Genomic DNA, 17,451 nt, shown 5'->3' on the forward strand with positions numbered 1-17,451 from the left:
GTGCACTTGATGGCCTTGATCATGTTGTCTGTGTTGTCTTGTCCTATTCCTATATCAAGAGGGTGCCCTAGTACACACATAACCAGAGGGGGGACTAGAAGCTCTACAGTAAAAAAACACACCAACAATAGTACCAATAATACAGACTATATACCCAGTCCATTCAATGGTCAACAGTATACTCAGACAGACTAAGGTTTCTAGTCCAACTGGTTACCTTTTGCAATAACTCAATAAGCTGCAGTAACAGCTGCATCTTGAAAAGGCTAGATCTGCTGGAAATCATGTCTCGTATAAATTATTGATTTTTAGGATATAAAAAAACTACAACAAAGCGGTGATGCTACTGTGTTAAACCTTGGCCACTTGCTTTGGAATGCCGCTGTAGACTACTTAAGACGTGTCTTCGCATCGCAACAAGCGAGCCTCGACTCTCGGCCACCACAATGATTGAACTGGCGTCGCCCTGGGATGCCGACAACCTGGCGCACGGCAGCCTCCGGCACGCGGACGGAGGGTTTCCCTTGTTCGATGCTGTCTTCAAAGGTGGTTCAACCCTGGTGATGGTCTCGCAGAGCCAGCTCTCTCCGCCCAGGATGCTAACGCGGCCAAGCCTTGCCCGCTGGAACCGTCATCCAACGCGGTGTCGATCACGGGGATTGCGGTTCCTGGTTCCGTATCGGTCTCATCCAGGCCAAGGACAAGCTGGGCAACGACGTGCAGTTCTTTGTCAAGGTATTATCTCCCATCCCTTCCCGCGCGGCATGGCATGGCTGATGATGGATTGATCTCCAGTACGCCATGGGAGCCACTGGGAGGAACATGCTTCAGAGCGAGTACCAAGCCCAGTGCAAGCTATACTCCCTCATCCCCAACCATGTTCCGAAGCCCATGACCTGGGGCAGCGTCCCGCTCCGGTCGCCAAACGAGTGCTCGTACTTGATCACCGAGTTCGTCCCCTTTGTCTCCCGCGTCCTGCCCGACCTTGACGCGGCCGGCAGCCTCGTGGCCAAGCTACACGCCGTCTCGCGCGGAACCTCGGACAGGTCCGGCACCGATGGACCGCTCTTCGACGGCATGCTCTGCTACCTCAGCGGCTGGGAGTCCAAGTGGCAGACGCTGTTTGCCAAGATGCTCTACCAAGTCTATCATTACAACACCTTGAGCAACGGAAGATGGGATACGATGCACGCAGCCATTGTGCCCATCATCACCCACGTTGTCCCCAGGTTGCTCGGCGCCCTCGAGAAGGACGGCAGGACCATCGTCCCCTGCTTCATCCATGGAGATCTATGGAATGGCAATTTCGGCACAGCTGCCGATACCGACACGCTCTATCTCTTCGACTCCAGCGGTTACTACGCCCACCATGAGATGGAATTCGCCTTGTGGAGAACACGACATCACCGCATGCATGAGCTGGATTACTGTAGCTCCTACTTTAACCACTATCCACGAAGCGAGCCAGTCGACGAGTTTGACGACAGGCTCTTGCTTTATACCCTGAAGCCATGCTTGGTATACTCGTCCATGAATCCTGGCCATGTCACTCGACGGAGGTAGGCCTGCCACCCGTCCCTTCAATCTAAACCCCATTCTGCATCACTCCGTCATGGTTCGACTAATATTTTCATGTCTAGGGCTCTCGACAATATGGCGTATCTATTGCAAAAGTACCATTATCAGGCGCCGGAAAGTTCAGACCAATTAGGTGGCGAGGTGTTTAGAGAAATTGCGGATGGTCAGCACTTGTGGCAGAAAGAGTACCCTTCAGACGTGGCTCGCTTCATCGAAGCTCGGAAGAAACGGTAGAGGAAAATACCATGGACCAAACTAGGCGTTCTGTTAGTTGAGTTTCTTTACTCAGTGTCACACGCGTGGAGTCCGGGCATATATCAGTGACCACCGGTAGGCCTTGATAGGTGCTCGGCTAGGTAACGGAGGGGCGGCGAAGGTAATTTGCCATCGGACAGGCAGAAGGGAAACTGCAAAGCTCTATCAGTATAGAGAAAAGTTTGGGCACCAGGCCGAAGAATCCATATATATATATCATTGACATAACATCAGGTACCAAGGCTCCGGCAGCACGAGCCATCTAGGGCCAGATCCGCAAACTCCCGTTTTAGGCCCTGATCCGCGGGCTTACTAGCGGGCATAGGGGGCGAGCTACAGGGGATTGCAGAGGGCTAGATGTATCTGCACAACGATGAGGGGTAAGTTACCTCAAACGACCAACGACTAACGACCAACGACCCCGCGGACCAGGGCCTTAGTCTAATGGGATTTACAAACCACCATCCAGCATCTTCTCTACCTACACTTTGCCATATCTTCCGATCTTCCTCTTCCTCTTCCTCCTCTTCCCCTCCCCGCTCACCCTTCCCTCCCAACAACCGCAATGGTCTCCTCCGACGAGCCCCAGTCTCTCAAGTCCATCTTCCAGGCCGCCGAGGACCAGCGCCGCGTGCTGGAGATCACCACCCTCCCCGCCACCTCACCCGCCTACCGCAGCGAGCTCGACGATGCCCTCGCGCTCTACGCCCGCGCCCGCGACCAGCTCTCCCGCGTCGCCATCTTCTCGCCCAACGAGGCCGCCGAGGACATCGCCACCGCCGACCTGCCCTACCTGCTGCTCGACTTCCACTACGCCGAGCTCGTCCAGCGCACGCCCGGCCTCAAGCTCGACGAGCGCGCCGACGTCCTCGCCTCCTCCCGCGCCGCCTACGAGCGCTTCCTGGCCCTCGTCGACGGGTACTCCCTCGTCAGTGCGCCCTACGATCGCCTAGTCGAGCGCTACCGCGACGACCCGAATGCCTTCGCCGTCGTCGCCGGCAGCGACATGGCTGCCCGCCGCGAGGGCAAGATTGCAAACTACAAGGCCGAGAAGCAGCTCAAGGAGAAGCTCGAGGTGCTGCGTCGCAACCCGCGCTACCTCGACCACGGCGACGAGGAGATTGTCCGCGAGCTACACCTCACTCACCTCACCTTTGCCGTCCACACGACCATGCAGGCCCTCGACTCGCTCAATCGCGAGTTCGACATGATCGCCCAGGCGCCGCGGCCCGACCCCGAGTCCGACAGCGTCGCAGCCAAGCCCGACAGCAACGACACGCGCCTCGACCAACCGCTGGGTAGCCTCACGAACCGCGGCGGGCCTCTCCTGTCCACGCAGGGCAAGCCCCTGCAGCCCTTCACGCTCGTCGGCTCCCGGACCGACCGGACGCGCGGCGTGTTCCGCTCCGGCCACAACCTGCCGACCATGTCCATCGATGAGTACCTCGACGAGGAGAAGCGCCGCGGAAACATCCTGCAGGGCGGCGTGGAGGAAAAGCCTGTGGTGGACGAGGACGACATGGAGGCCGCGGACCAGGCCACGTACAAGGCGCGCGCGTGGGATGAGTTTACCGACCATAACCCCAAGGGCGCTGGCAACACGCTCAACCGGGGCTAAGGTTGAATATTCAGGGTTTTCTTGTTGCGGTTTTCTATATTTAATTTTCACGAGGATGATATGAAAGATGGGAATAGATCTTGTTGGGTATGGCATGCATGGTGAACATTACTGGCGTTTAATCGGGACGGAGGAACGACAACATGAGAAATCCAAAACGAAACAACTTGTAGAGCAGGAAATGGAAAATCGATTGATACCCCCAACTTTTTTGTTTTCGTTACGGTCATAATTATTCGTGCGTCTTCATGTATATCTTGAGTAAATACTCGTATCCAACCTTCCTAGCTCAACCTGCCTTCTCACATTACGTAGGGAGCATGTTGACTCCCTTCTTTGTTTCGCGTACATTACCCCAGACATAAGAAACCATTACTCAATCAACCTTTGGTCTGCCCAGTCTCGATCAAGACAACACTGTCGTCGCTGTCACTTTCGTCGTTCCAAAACTCCATGTCATCGTCACCTGTGGGCGTCAACTCTCGATCGGCAGCCGTGGACTGGGCCTCCGAGTCGGTATCCTCAACGACCATATCCACGAGCATGTTCACCACCGATCCCATGCTCTGGTGGTCAGCTGGGACTTCGAACTTGGCAGCTTCATACTCAGCCCCGCCTGCGGTGAAAGCCTCTGACTCCATGGAGACGTCGTCCGCAATGACTCGGTCTGGGCGGAAGACTGTTGAAATGCTGTCATGGACATCGACGGACTCATCTGTTGTGCTGCCGCGCAGCCTCATCTCGGCCAAATCTCCGATCATTGATCCTTCACTTGATGGCTGAGATGGGATTGTGATACCAGTATGGTACGAAGGTCCCGGACCGTTGGGACCCATGACAGCCGGGGGAATCTGAGTCTCAAAGACACCCCCCGTTCCATCATCACAACCTCCTGCCCAGAGGGGTAAGAACTTCATCTCATCGTTAGTGAGCGTAAGCAGCAGATGGCGGGTTATGTTAAGCGACGGTTCAATGTCGTGACGGAGCCATGACAAGGTGATTGGTCGCAGCTGGTCCTTGATACTGATTTCAAGGTCCGTCAAATTCACCAGTGGCCTCCGAATTGGGCGTGGTTTGCCCCAGACTCTTGGATCAAAGTATGGCTGCCATGCCTCTGAGTAGGAAAGCCTCGGGTTCGCATCCACAACTGCCTGGACCGCGAACCCCGCGTCTTCGACTGTTTTGAAAAAGGAGATTCTGGGTTGGCCTGGCAGTTTGACCTGCTTCCCGAGGTACAATTTCGAATCCAGGGCTGTTCCAAATTCGTTGTAGGTGAGGGAACAGAGAATCATCTGGATGGGATTCAATTTCTTCATGATTGGGACTATCGTCTCGTAGTCTTTTGGCTCCACGTAGGTAGCTCGGTCTTTGTCTATGCTGTGGTAGGCGACAACGCTGGTGGAGAGGGCCTTCGAAGTTGCCATGCGATACGCTTCGGTGATTTCGTAAACAAATGCTTTCATGAGATCTTGGATCTTAAAATAGGCCTTGGCAGCGGTCGGGCCTTCCTCCTGAGCAAGAAGCTGCTCAAGCACTCGCAGTCGTTTCCATTCCTCGATGTTCCAATAGTCGAACATGTCTGGGTTTCTGAGGATGGCATCCATATTCGTCAAGCGTTCGATAAATGCCCGCGCAGCATGTTGGACGAGGTTGCTCAGCTCGTCCGGTAGATCCCCCAGCTTTCTTCCAAACACGGTAGTCTGTGAGTGCTTCTTATTGGCAGTATTGCCGCCGGCCTCTTCGAGGGCGAGTTCGTTGACAAGAATCCGAAAAGCAGACTGAGCCACTCCCGGAAGCTCCAAAGTAAAGGCAATCTGGAGAGCTTCTTCGGGCAACACCTCGATGAAGCGAGTGTTGAGACCGTGCATGATCCATTGTGCCACTAGGTCTCTAATAACCGAACCACAGTCAAACATCTTGCTGAGCTTCACCAAAGTCCATACTCGGGAAGCTGAATCCATGGCGACATGCTTTCCCTCAATTATCATGAGCAGTCGGATGATACCGTTGCGGTGACGAACAGGGCAATAGTCTGGAAGGCGCCGAAAGTCGGGTGTTTCAAAGAGGTCATTTTCTTTCCTCGCCTTCATCTGGAGGAGCGTGTCGGGGTCCAGGGGGAGCTGTGTCGACAAACCATCTGCTCTAAACCTTGTATGAGGCCATGTCGCGCGCGTTGGCGACCCGAGTTCTGAGGAGTACTCCCCCATGGAGGTCTCGTCTGTGGGGGATCGAGGGGGATTTCGGTCACACGTGCAGATGTCGTCGTGACCGCAGACAAGCCAAGAATCCACTTCTTGGAGCATCCAGGAGCTCCACCACTTGGTGATTCCCGGTGTCAGAGACAGTTCGGTCATTTGGAAGACGAGCTCGTCGCCTTCGGACGGCGGTGTCAGGTCCAACACATACTTGACGCCTTCCGGCAGTTTGTTGACCAGCTTGCGACGCCTCAGGGTCCTAAACTGGTGCGTAGGCGCGAGCATCTCGGCAAACTTGGCGGAATTGGTATCGAGCAGGTTGTGAGAATGGACGCGGAACTGCTGGGACCTGTATGCGATTCCATTGCAATCGGCTTGGTTTTGAGTGGCCGTCGAGCGGTTTGGAAAGTCGATGATGACCAGAGTGTCTCCTGTGTTCATCTCAAAGCCGACGGTGTGAAGGTGGTAAAGCTCAAATCTGCGAGCCGATTCAATGTTTTGAGGTCCCATTAACCTCGGCAGCTTCTTGTCTTGCATGCCGGAAGGTTTGTTGAAATGAGGACCAATCCATCTTGACATGCTTGCGACTTCGACGCCTATGGCGTCAGTCTGGGAGACTCCAGTCGCTACATTTCCTCCTAACACTGGCCTGATCATCTCGTTAAAGTCAGAGATGCCTCTGGCCCTTGCAGAGGTAATCTCAGCCATCTCGTCCCTGGTAGCCGTGTCGAGGACATTGTCGGCCTCACCCTCGGTCACGTGAACATCTTCCATGTAGTCGGACCAGACGTCGAGCACAGTGTGCCCGTTGTCGCTATTCCAGAGGTGACCCAAATCCATGTCGGGCACAGCCTATGGATAGATGCGCAAGATGATGTCGGGATCCGGACCCAAAAACGTATGTGCCACGATGTGCCGAGAGTGTTTAATGGTGGTTAATGCGATGCGATGCTGCAACGGCAACGGAGGAGATGACGGCAAGAGGGTGTCGAAGATGAAAGGAAGAGAACTCAGAAGCCTAGAAGGTTTCAGGTGGTCCGTCGCAGCCTGATGATAATAAACTATGCGACAACACCACCACGGTCCAGGGCTGCTGACCCTGGCGCAGGCAACCAAGCTCGAGGGCTGGGTGGGAGCATGCAAATGCCGGTCGTGGGCGGTGCAGTGGGCAGTGAGGCAGTGAGTGGATGGTAGCGGTCACCATAGGCCGGAGCAAGGTCTGAAGTGGAACAGAATGCGGACGAAAGCGAGACGAGGTAGATGGAGGAGTCGCTATTGGTGAAGAGCAAAGAGAGAGGAAATCGGTAGCAAATCAGCCAAGTTGATGCCTGAGCGATGGTTGCCTTGAGGGCTCAAGGCCTGTTCTGGTCAGCCTGCAGGTGAGCCGCATTCAGGTTTGGTTGACTGCGGTACCTCTGGTTGCAGCAGGTAACTTACCTTAAATTTGCGTCTGCCTGGCCAGTCAGGTCCATATGACGTACCAAATGGATAAAGCATAGTCAATTAGGTTAGCCGCTTGGTGACCAGACCTGGTGTGTAACTCTAGTTGATTGCGGTTGAGCCAACGGCTTGCAAATGCTTGTTGCCGCATCCCGAAGGCATGTAGCCATCGTCCGTAAGGATCTGCGGGGGTTGGATGACTCCCCCCGAGGCGACAGAGTCACATCCAATCAGGTTCCTTGATCTACCATGTGATTATTGGAAGTGGCCGAATGGTTAGAGTGAGGTCTGTGAGTTCACGAATGCCGTCTCTATTCTATCCAGCAAAAGAAAGTAGAGGAGTAAGTAGAGAGTGTGGAGTATTGGCCAAACAAGCACTCCAAAAACGCTGGCTCTAGGGTAGTGCTACTGGCTTGAGACATGTACTGGCCGTCTGTACCTCAGAGCACGCATGCTGTGCACCTCAAACTTTCCATGCCCAGTTTCGTCATCGCTTCAGGTACATTGAAGACATATAAATAACTTATTGCCGCAGGGCGACAGAAAACACAAACCCCGTTTACCCCATACCCGTGAGCAACCAAGCCAAGCTGCCGAGCCAGGATTGTTAGGCGCGGTACGAGCTCCCGCTAGGACTCCCGCACCCCATCTCAGTTCTAGACCGATGCGCCGGAACCATCACCAACCAAGTCCCGAGCTAGCATCCGCAGACCGAGGTATGTACTTACGCAGTGTCCAATCCCATACGTTTGAACTGCCTTACCTTGTCAGACCTTGTCATACCTGGGCCCTTCTCCCCGCACTCACTCCCCGCCGAGCGCCTAGTGTCGCGTGCCCCTCCTCCTCCGCCATCTAGGTTGCATGCAGTCGGCATGAATAGGAACTACTACACGCGACACCACGCCACTGACCACCTTCTCACCTGTCACCGCAACGCGTCGGTGAGAGAGTGTGTGTATGTGTGTGTGTGTGTGTGTTCCCAACAAAACCTCGTCCACCCATTTGCCACCCAAACTGGTCTAAGGCCTGGGCGCCATAGGGAACATCTCGGGAGCGTCCCGGCATGGCATACTCGGGCAGAAGGGAAAGGCATCATGGGTCCCTCAAGTAGGTAAGGCAGTCATGGGTAGCTGCTGACTGGGTAGGTGCCTACGTAATGGACTATAGTCTACCGCATCCCGCCTCCTGCCTCCCGTCACCAAGAAGCTACCCACCTACCTAGGTAGCTATGTAAGGAGGTAATCTCCAACCTAGTTCCTTCCTCCTCCCTCCTCCTCTCGCCGCCTCGACTTTAGACTTTCGTCCTCCCCTTATCTTCCCACCATCCGTCCAACATAAATCAATTGCCTTCTCTCCTTCACCTGTCGCATCTTCACCACACACACCCAGCTTCATCTTCCCAGCTTCACACACCCCAAGTGACAGCTCGTGAATCCACCCTCTCTTGTCTCACATTCTCGTCTCACGCCACAATGGAAACCACCAAGCCCTCCATCTCGTCCATCTCCACCCGTCCCTTCCTGTAAGTCTACCAGCAAGCCCATTCCCGCAAGTGCATGCCCGCACCCGCGTCGCAGAGCCAACTTTAATATTCCTCGTCTCCAGCCGACACAAGGCCGTGTTCGTCTTCGCTGCCGCCGCAACCGCCACTGCCATTGCCTTCAAATACCAGGCCGCTTCAATGAGCCACAACGACGTCGAGCAGCGCACTCGAAAGGCACCGCATGGATACGTGTCTGTCGACCGCAGCGGCGGCGGAATTTGATCGATTGGTCGTCTGGAAAGCCAATGCTGGCAAATAAGCAGCGAACGGGGTAGTCATGGACCATCATCAACGGCTAGGGTCGGTTTGACACAAGGGGCGTTTCCAGGAATACAAGGAAAGAATGGTGATGGCGGCGGACGGGACGAATAATACCAGGCACGAACATACAAGACTCGGACGAATGCATGAATGAAGTCTTCTAATGAAGATCATTTTCAGAGTAACTGGATATACATACAGACAGAAACTAGGGTTACAGGTTGCGGTCACGTCAGGCTCGATTCTATTCACACAATTACAACCACCATTACTCCAGTCTCTCCCTACATGTCGGAACATGCTTCGGTCCCGATCGTCCGTCCGCAATCCAAAAAGCACCCCAACGCCGGGCCAATGCACCCAGAAAACGCATAAGCACACACACATGGGCGTAATGCCGACGCCGTCAACTCCCACCAAGTGCCTTTTTACAATGAGCCGCCCTTCTGAAACAAGTCGTCGTCCGTTTCGGCCTCGTCATCCGACGAGTATGCCACCTCCTTGCCTTTTCCTTTGACGTCCCACATTGCCTTTGGCTCCTTTAGGCTCCTCCGGCTGACGGGTCTCTTTGAAGGAGGCGGCACCTTCTTCGACGCGGCCTCGAGCTTGGCCTTGCGGAGCCGATCTCGCCCAGCAACTTCGATCATGGGCGACGTTCTGGCCTCATCACCTGATGAGTTCCGTCGAGTCGTGGGGGCTGTCGACGAATGTTTTAGATCCCGTAGATCCCGGATCACGTCTGCGAAGCTCTCCTCTAGCGTCTTCATCCTGGCCAGCACCAATCTTCCAATTCTGTCCCGATCTCCGGCATCCATACTACCAGCTGCCCGCAGCCGGTTGTCCTTCATCATCGCCATGGCCATCTGCGTCTGGAAGCTTCCAGGCATGACTGCATGGGGATCATCACCTCCGAATGGCATCTGATCCGACATGACGCTTAGATCTAACGACGACAGTCTCCTGACTTCTCGGGGTCTGTTTCGAGGTTCGATGCTGAGAAGCGCGGACCGGCTGACGGCACCCGTTTCTGCCCGTGGAGCCATCACAGGTCGGGCCTTAGATCCGGCCACATATAACGACCGTCGTGGTGAGCTACGACGTCCGGCGTGAGTCGGGGTCTTCTCTCCTCCAGTTGTGCGTCCGCTAGTTCGCGGCCGAGGTTGTCCGGCGTGAGGGGGCGAGACCGGAGAAGCACCCTGGGGTTGCTTCATCTCCTGAGGGTTGAAGAGAATGGTGTTGGTCGACAATGTCCGCGTGTGTCCACCTCGTCTCGGCCGTGGAGTTGGAGGCACATCCTTGCCAGATGAACTCACCGAGGATGCCAATTTGCCAAAGCCCGAAGCCATGCGTGAAGAAAAGTAGCTATCCTCTGGTTCCTCGGAAATGCGCTGATTAATACCAGCCCGGCTCATCTCAGCGTTTGTGCCGTTATCATCCTCATCCTCGTCGTTGGTGACAAGCTCGTCATCACCATCCGCGTCGGTTTGATCTTTGTACTCCGGTGCCTCAGGAGCCACACGAGTTCTCAGGAAATGCTCGTGTCGTAACGGGTGTCCGTTATTAGACAGCAGATCAGCGGGATCGCTAGCAGCTGATCTTACATCTGAGACGCGTCTGAGGTTGGGGGTACGTTCCCATCCCACACTCAACCTCCTCTGCCAGTTGGGAACAGCGCCGCTTTCCAGCGTGGGCCAATTACCTGGTGACTCGCCTGTTTCGTCATGCTGGTCCATCCAGTTGCGAATGGCGGTCTGAGTCTTCCTCCTCTCATGGCGTCTCTGCGTCCTCAGGGTGAGGGGATCCGGCACGCGTCGAAAGACTTCTTCGAGAGCCCGGTCTTTCTGGTATCCTGCAACGGACTCCTCGCGAACTCGGACACTCGGGCTGAAGATTGCTCTGGACACCGGGTCTGCAAACGAGATGGCTCTTCCACGTTCTGGGTGTTCCACCAGGTCCGTTGGCTCATACATGGACGGAGCCAGCCAAAACTTCTCATACAGATAGATGCAGAACAGTACAGGGAAGTGTGTCACCTTGATGATGGTCCGGTTCAGCCACACGAAATGCCTTAACGGCATGAAGTATCGAAGCGGCATGAGTAACCAAGCGAAAATGTTGCTGGGGGCAATATAGGAGAACAAGGCATCATTCTTTACCATGGTGATGGTGTTGATGGCGAACAAAAACCTGGAATACGATCAGATATGCGCTCAGGTGTGCAACACTTTTGGACTTACTGGTGTTCCTCATTGGCATTAGATGCAATTGTCATGAATGAGTTGGTCAGGACAGTGATGAGGATTGTGCTTGAGACCAGGTTAGCCAGGTGAGTTTGAGTAGTCTGAAGTGTAACTTACACGACTAAAAAGTGACAAATAATGAGGAAGAATACGAGCAAAGCTCTCCCCAGCCAATTGTACGTAGGCCACCTAATTCTGATTAGCCTTTCATCCTTGCGAGGGTTTGACGTTGACTTACACATCCCAAGCCGCGGGTGTAAATCCCATGAGTAGCTGGAATATCTTGTAGGCGACCTCAGATGCCTCGAACGAGTTCTTTGACAGAGTGAAGAAGACGAAGAATCCACTGCACATGATCCCAATAAGTATGAGCACCGCAAACAAATCAGCAGCCATCATCCGGAAGGCGATGAGAAGCTGAGAAAAATATTGATAGTGATCAAGAATACTAAAGATGCGTGGCAAGAGCAGAATGGCATTCGCCGCAAGCACATCGTACGCCATGTCGTTCCAGTGATGAGGATCCACCAAGAAGACGCCATAGGCACGCATACCGTAGTAGACGATGAGGAGCATGAGAATGCCGAGATCGAAGATGTTCCAGAAACTCATAATGTAAAGCGCAAAGCCTTGTTCGTTGAAACCCACAAGCTCGTCCAACATAAAACCTGCACTCCAGAACCAGAATATTAGTTCAAGGCCTGTGATCTGGACGGATCGTTGGGCGAGAACAGCGAGGAACAGGCCAATCAATACTGCAAGGGACAGAGTGGATAGGAATGATCTATATCGAGGCACTCGGAGACGGGAGAGTTTGAGGAGGGACGCCTGTCGAGGATCGTAGAGCGTCACGGTCCGTCTGCCCATTGCATGATGGGAGAAGGATTCCTTGACAGGAAGAGTTCTAAGCAACGGGGTTCTGGCATCGGGCTTGCCAATCTGGCCGTTGCCATTGCGTTCATGGGCTTCACGGTGCAAGCTATCTGCAGACGAGTGAAAGGTGATGGCACCGCTCCAGATGGCATCCAGCTGTTGCACAACAACGGGGTGGGCAAGGAAGTGTTTGGCTGAGGCTCGGATTGCAACCTCGAGGGTGGACGTGCGGGAAGCAGTCAACGGCATCTTGGAGCCGGGAGGGGTTCTGCGGACGGCATTGGGAGACTGCGAACCAGGAAGCCCCTGCAGGGGGTAAAAGTCATAGGCGAGGGCATCAATGAGCTCACGGGTGTTGTACTCCTTGAGAAGCTTGAGGGTGAGCAGCTCGCAGACCTTGGCCCGGGTGCTGCTGATGCCCGCGTTGCTTGGGTACCGCTGGCCCTCCTTGCAGAACTGGAGGCAGTTGGCCATCAAGGCATATAGCGTCGCGCGAGAGAAGTGCTGGGTGCGGATCTGCTGTTGCATAGGCTTGACGAGAAACTGTGAGACTTGTGGAGACCGAAGCTGATCCCAGGTGAGTGTCGTCTCGGTTCGGGCGGATACGATGATTCGGATGGCATGAGTTAGACTGTAGATGGGCAAGGAGTCTGTGGGTCGATGGTCAGAACTGTTATTCTTTATTTGAATATTTCAATTGGATGATCGGGGCAACGCACCCAAGTGGCTGGCAGAAAAGAGAGGGAGGACGGGTAGAGCTCCATGTCGGCCGTCCTCGCCGATAGCCCCGTTGTTGTTGTCGTTGTCGTCGTCCCCGTCGTCGTCCTCGCCCTCGTCGTCAAGATGGCGGTCGTTGGGGAATCGGGGGGCCGGGCCCTCCTCGTGGGAATCGTCAGGCTCGTCATCGTCGGCCTCTGTGAAGTCGGCCGTGGCGTGTCTCCGGAGAGTGTATTCGCGGCGTGTCGGATGCGGCGACAGCGAGCCGGTCGAGTCGGGACGGCGGTTGACGCGACGGGAGCCAGCCCCGGGACGAAGCGTCGAGGAGAACATGGTGTTGGGAGAGGTCTCCTGTGGGAGCAAGCGTGCCGCCTCGCCAATGCGGTCTCAACGCGCCATGGGGGTGAAGCGGGGAGAAAGGAGCGAACGAGAGAGAGGCGCCCTCGAAGAAGAAAACACAAACGGGTTGCGAATAGAGAAGAACAAGGAAAAGGGAAGGGGACGCAAGAAGGAGACGCAAGGGAAGGGAACGTCGTGGGCGTCGAGGCTTCGAGGCTCGAGTGGGATCCAACCGACTTCCCAGGAGAGCCAAAGGAGCCAAAGGAGCCAAGTGAGAGAGGCTAAGGCTCAGTGGCCGTGGACGCTGCACAGAGCACCAAGAGCGCTAACACGTTAGTGGCCGACACGGTGTAACGCCAGTGGACAAGGATGGTCAGTGGCTGCCCCCACCCAACGAACTGTCGACTGACGCAGCGCGCACTACGGCTACGCACTATGCCAGGGAAATCAGACCTGAAAGACCAAGATGGGACTAACAAAACAGGTCTGGAGACGTGAGCATGGGGGGGGGCTGCCGTAGCGCGTCTAACGCCATCGCATCGGAGACACTGCTTTTTCCAGCGCTGCCTGCTCATCTCACGTAAACTCCTCGCCTACACTGTCGACATGGAAGCGAACCTTCAGGGATTGGTAAATGGTTTGCATACATACCTACCTCCCTAGTAGTACAGGTCCCAAAGTACTTTGTGGCACCAGCCTGTTTGTTGTAGACGGGAGGGGTAGCAGCATTGTCTGTTAGGTTCTCTCCTCTCATGCCTGCCCCCGCCCGCCTCAGGAGAAAACAGCACAGGCGAGGATCAGAGTGGTGTGGAGCAGCAGGCAAATTAGCCATAGCCATGCCATGAAAGGTGGTCGATCAAGACACTGCGAAAATCGGAATCAAGAACAATCGGTGAAGGGAATCTCTTTGGGTGGGATGGGTGCATGGAAACACAATGTTGGTGGTGGTAGTGGCGGTGTTACTGATGGTGTGTACTGGATGTCCTCTTGCAGGCTGCTCCAGGAAGTTGACATGCAATCCCTAAACACCATGACTCGGTCGGTGCTGGTGGTTGAAAATTGCCCGTGTCGTGCTACCATGGCTGACAGGGGAAGTTGAGTGACATCAGCTCAGCCGCCTAGGCCGGCCTGCAGTGCATAAAGAAGGCATCATGAGCAGCGCGGCCTGCGATGACGGACATGAACCGGTCTGGATCGGATCGCAGACGTACGATGCAGGATTTCTCGTCCTGTTTCCGCATGCGTGGTGGCTAGCAAACCGCTACTCCAGACTCGTGCGTTTTAGTCGACGCCCACCCATCAGTCTGGCCCATGCAACCCAAACCCTGGCCCGCCCCGACCCAGGCCGGCGTTGGTGTCGAAAACTAGAGGCGACCCCATGATCAACAACACCAAAAGATAAGGCCAGGCCTGCATCGTGGGTGAGAATGGGGGGCGTCCATCGCGGTGTCCGATCCCCCCCCTTTGCGAATATATGCAGTCCGTCGTTCACGGGCCATCGTTCAAGCGGCGAGCACGAGCCAATTCGGTATCGACTTGCAATTTTATCTCGGCATCATGAGAGCTATTTGATCTTGGCTCCAATTGCCGATCCATCAGAGAGCACAGACGATCGCATCAATTTAGGGGACAGGAGTCGCGGAGGGAGTGCGAGAACGGACAACTAACACCGGGGGGGGGCACATCCTTTTGGATCACGACACCACCAATGGCACGCTGCTCTCACACGCACCTCGCACGCACTTGCGTACCCATTACCTGCACTTGGACAGCTCCAGATCGCAGCCACCCCGCCATGTCGCGATAACAAACACCACACACCGGCGGTCTGTCATCCCTCGCCGGCCTTAACGAGGTCCAAGTACCTGAGAACCGGCGGTTCGCAACAGCTGGGCCGTGTCTCGCCGCCGCCATGCCCCCAATCACGATGGCCTCTCCGGCTTCCGTACACACCTCACGATGGCCGCCGCTCCAATGAGCTGGCCCAGGCCGGCATGTGGTCGCCCACCCCGTGCAGCCAGCGACTCCATCAGCGAGTGTCATGCGTCCACCCAGCATGTTGTGAGGGCCGGACGGGGCTCTGTCACGTCCCATGTATGTACGCACTATGTACGATGGCTCGGTAGTGACTCTGGAGGCGATGTGAGGCGATGTGAGGCGATGGCAGCCCACGCTAAGTATTATCATCCATGTCCGCGGGACGCGCTGCATCCCTTTCCTCGCCTCACCTCGACTCACCTCATCCAATGCCGGGGGCGCCCCTCTCACCGCATCGTACAACTGGAATTCTTCATCGCGCCCTGGAACTGCTCCGTAGCTGCTCCCCAAGTCCCCTTTCCGGGGAGGCGGACGCCAATGGCTTGTTTCTTTCTGCCTCTGCTCGACCCCGGACTGGAAGCGTGAATCGCCCCGCCGGTAATTTGGCTCGCCTCCAGGCGGCATCCCAAACGGGACCAAGACTCTCTCGCGTGTGCCAGGGAGCAGATTAGACATGGCTTTCCGCCCAGACGCCACAACGGAGCACATTCGTTCCCGTAGACGACGGTGGTGATCCTTTTGGGCGCCGAAAGTCACCGTCGCCGCCGCCGCGTCAGACTGTCAGTCCACTCACTGGCTGCAGTTGGGCTTGCAGGTGAGACATCGGGGCTGAGCGCAACCGCATATGGAGGTGCGCCTATCCAAAAGTGATGACAGTGAACCCAGTCTGACGTCGCCACCATGTTTATCTTAGGCATCGGACGCTTGGGGTAACAGTAACACTATGATAAGTCTCCGTAGAGTATTATCGTCGCTAGTATCAAAATCGTCGCTAGTATCAAAATCATCACCTCCATAATATTTCCATGTAGACATCCAACTTAATAAGCCAAGCGACGATCACTTGCTCTCACGCCGAATTTGTCTCAGGGGTCGCCAGGTGAACAACCTGCTTATTTAGCTTCAGCTCGTCAATAGCGGCGCCATTCGAGATGACCAACTCCGATCTATCATAGCACCTGGTTCCGCGCACAACCTTCCGCCGCCGTAACTAGCTGCCGCCATCTGTCAAGCCACCGCGAACAGGGGGCTGAACTTTATTGTCCATGTCCCTCGCCACAAGATTTTGGTTCAGGTCGTTGTGTTGTGACGAAACACAGAAACACTGTGCGTGTCACCCCACCATATCTCCATCACCTCAAGCTTGGGAATATTCCCCGCTGCTACTACCATTCTCAGCCTCAGGTTCTCTCTCTCAGTTGGGTTGGCATTGGGCTTGAGCGCTCACGACGTCATGCCCACGGTCTTGAGCCCCGTCCGGATACGATCCGGATGATACCTGATGACGTCTAGCGTATCAACCAGGAACTATGCAGAGAGATGGTCGAGGTTGGAGCATATTTCGGAGACGGCAGCTTCGATTTTGCAGCTGGGTGCTCGCCCCAACAGGTCAATACCACGAGTGTAGATGCTTGACGTCCGTAACAGCCGTGAAGATGTGCAGCCTTCTGAGTATTTAGGCAAGCCCATATCGAGCAGTTCTAATAAGTCTGCATAGTAGAGCATAGCGAGTCACTCCAGCTACACTATATTTTCTGTATGATAGACCCGCACAGCGCATTCGTTGGCCGCAAGACCAGTCAGCCTCAAGATCCGAGTCACTTGGAAAGTAGTGGCTGATCTTCAGATGCAGTTCTCAGCCGGCATTCTCATCCCAAGTGCTCAATTCAGAAGAGAATTTCCCAACGTCGCTTTAGGAGTACTGACAATCCACTTCTCTGGCACTACCGGTTGGATAACCTGTGTAAGCGGAGCACCCAGAAGGCGTCAGCTCGATTCCAAAACAGACATGCTCGACGAAGTGCTTCAACCGCTGAGGCATATGAGCTTTTTAATGTGACATGGGTGTACCGCAAGACATCGTGAAATATTCTTCTCGAACAAGGCCTGCCATTCCGGGTCAAGAAAGGCATATCCCACCATGCTCTCGCGTCGACGAGTGCGGTCCTCCCAGGAGTGCTCTTCACTCACACCAAGAGAATGAGCCAACTGCCCCCGTACCATCAGTCGCACATCGGCAGTGAGGCCTCACCACTATTGCATATATTTTGTTTCTGTCTTGTTCAGTATGTAATATTGTGGATGGAATGAGAGTGGTTCCCGGCCTGGAGCTGGAAATGTTGGTGCTTGGGCCTTGGTTCGCGGAAAGTACACGTCTGATTCGAACAGCAAGGGGAACATGAGAAGGATGGAAATAAGGAAAAACTTTTATAGTCATCTCGGCCAGCTTCAAATGCAGCTTTAATTCCAAGTGCATGTGAAATCACTTGGTCCCATGTTGTCTAAGTCGCCTATAATGGGGGGCAGGCCCTCATCTTCCTCTGGGACCACCAGACATTTCCCAGGTTTGGGCTC

The 17,451-nt window shown here is 55.0% G+C and overlaps 7 protein-coding genes across 7 annotated transcripts; 3 read left to right on the plus strand and 4 right to left on the minus strand.

The window, feature by feature from the left end:
* Positions 1-390: 390 nt before the first annotated feature.
* BGZ61DRAFT_583662 (Fructosamine kinase-domain-containing protein) lies at positions 391-2,055 on the plus strand. Its single transcript, XM_046256330.1, has 4 exons — positions 391-546; positions 614-735; positions 796-1,559; positions 1,641-2,055. Exons 1-4 carry the CDS (start codon positions 447-449, stop codon positions 1,810-1,812), a joined length of 1,158 nt encoding a protein of 385 aa, XP_046110537.1. The 5' UTR covers positions 391-446; the 3' UTR covers positions 1,813-2,055.
* A 206-nt stretch (positions 2,056-2,261) lies between these two features.
* Positions 2,262-3,655, plus strand: BGZ61DRAFT_440845 (TAP42-like protein). The gene has a single exon (XM_046244529.1). It carries the CDS (start codon positions 2,399-2,401, stop codon positions 3,449-3,451), a length of 1,053 nt encoding a protein of 350 aa, XP_046110538.1. The 5' UTR covers positions 2,262-2,398; the 3' UTR covers positions 3,452-3,655.
* Positions 3,656-5,500, minus strand: BGZ61DRAFT_440846 (uncharacterized protein). The gene has a single exon (XM_046244530.1). The coding sequence runs from the start codon at positions 5,437-5,439 to the stop codon at positions 3,832-3,834; it is 1,608 nt and encodes a 535-aa protein (XP_046110539.1). The 5' UTR covers positions 5,440-5,500; the 3' UTR covers positions 3,656-3,831.
* Positions 5,501-8,558: 3,058 nt separating this feature from the next.
* BGZ61DRAFT_526791 (uncharacterized protein) lies at positions 8,559-8,851 on the plus strand (the record flags this gene model as incomplete). Its single annotated transcript, XM_046253014.1, has 2 exons — positions 8,559-8,608; positions 8,692-8,851. The coding sequence occupies 2 exons, from the start codon at positions 8,559-8,561 to the stop codon at positions 8,849-8,851; spliced, it is 210 nt and encodes a 69-aa protein (XP_046110540.1).
* A 467-nt stretch (positions 8,852-9,318) lies between these two features.
* BGZ61DRAFT_341620 (uncharacterized protein) lies at positions 9,319-13,053 on the minus strand (the record flags this gene model as incomplete). The annotated part of the gene is made up of 5 exons (XM_046239428.1): positions 9,319-11,077; positions 11,128-11,196; positions 11,248-11,319; positions 11,369-12,653; positions 12,723-13,053. 5 exons carry the CDS (start codon positions 13,051-13,053, stop codon positions 9,319-9,321), a joined length of 3,516 nt encoding a protein of 1,171 aa, XP_046110541.1.
* Positions 13,054-14,722: 1,669 nt separating this feature from the next.
* BGZ61DRAFT_553294 (uncharacterized protein) lies at positions 14,723-15,966 on the minus strand. The gene has a single exon (XM_046255546.1). The coding sequence runs from the start codon at positions 15,583-15,585 to the stop codon at positions 14,782-14,784; it is 804 nt and encodes a 267-aa protein (XP_046110542.1). The 5' UTR covers positions 15,586-15,966; the 3' UTR covers positions 14,723-14,781.
* Positions 15,967-17,040: 1,074 nt separating this feature from the next.
* Positions 17,041-17,335, minus strand: BGZ61DRAFT_440857 (uncharacterized protein; the record flags this gene model as incomplete). Its single annotated transcript, XM_046244531.1, has 1 exon — positions 17,041-17,335. A coding segment is annotated over exon 1 (251 nt), but the record flags the coding sequence as incomplete, so codon positions are not given.
* Between the last annotated feature and the right edge of the window lie 116 nt (positions 17,336-17,451).

This window comes from Ilyonectria robusta (genome assembly GCF_021365365.1).
Source record: "Ilyonectria robusta strain PMI_751 chromosome Unknown BGZ61scaffold_2, whole genome shotgun sequence".
In the NCBI taxonomy this organism is placed as follows: domain Eukaryota; kingdom Fungi; phylum Ascomycota; class Sordariomycetes; order Hypocreales; family Nectriaceae; genus Ilyonectria; species Ilyonectria robusta.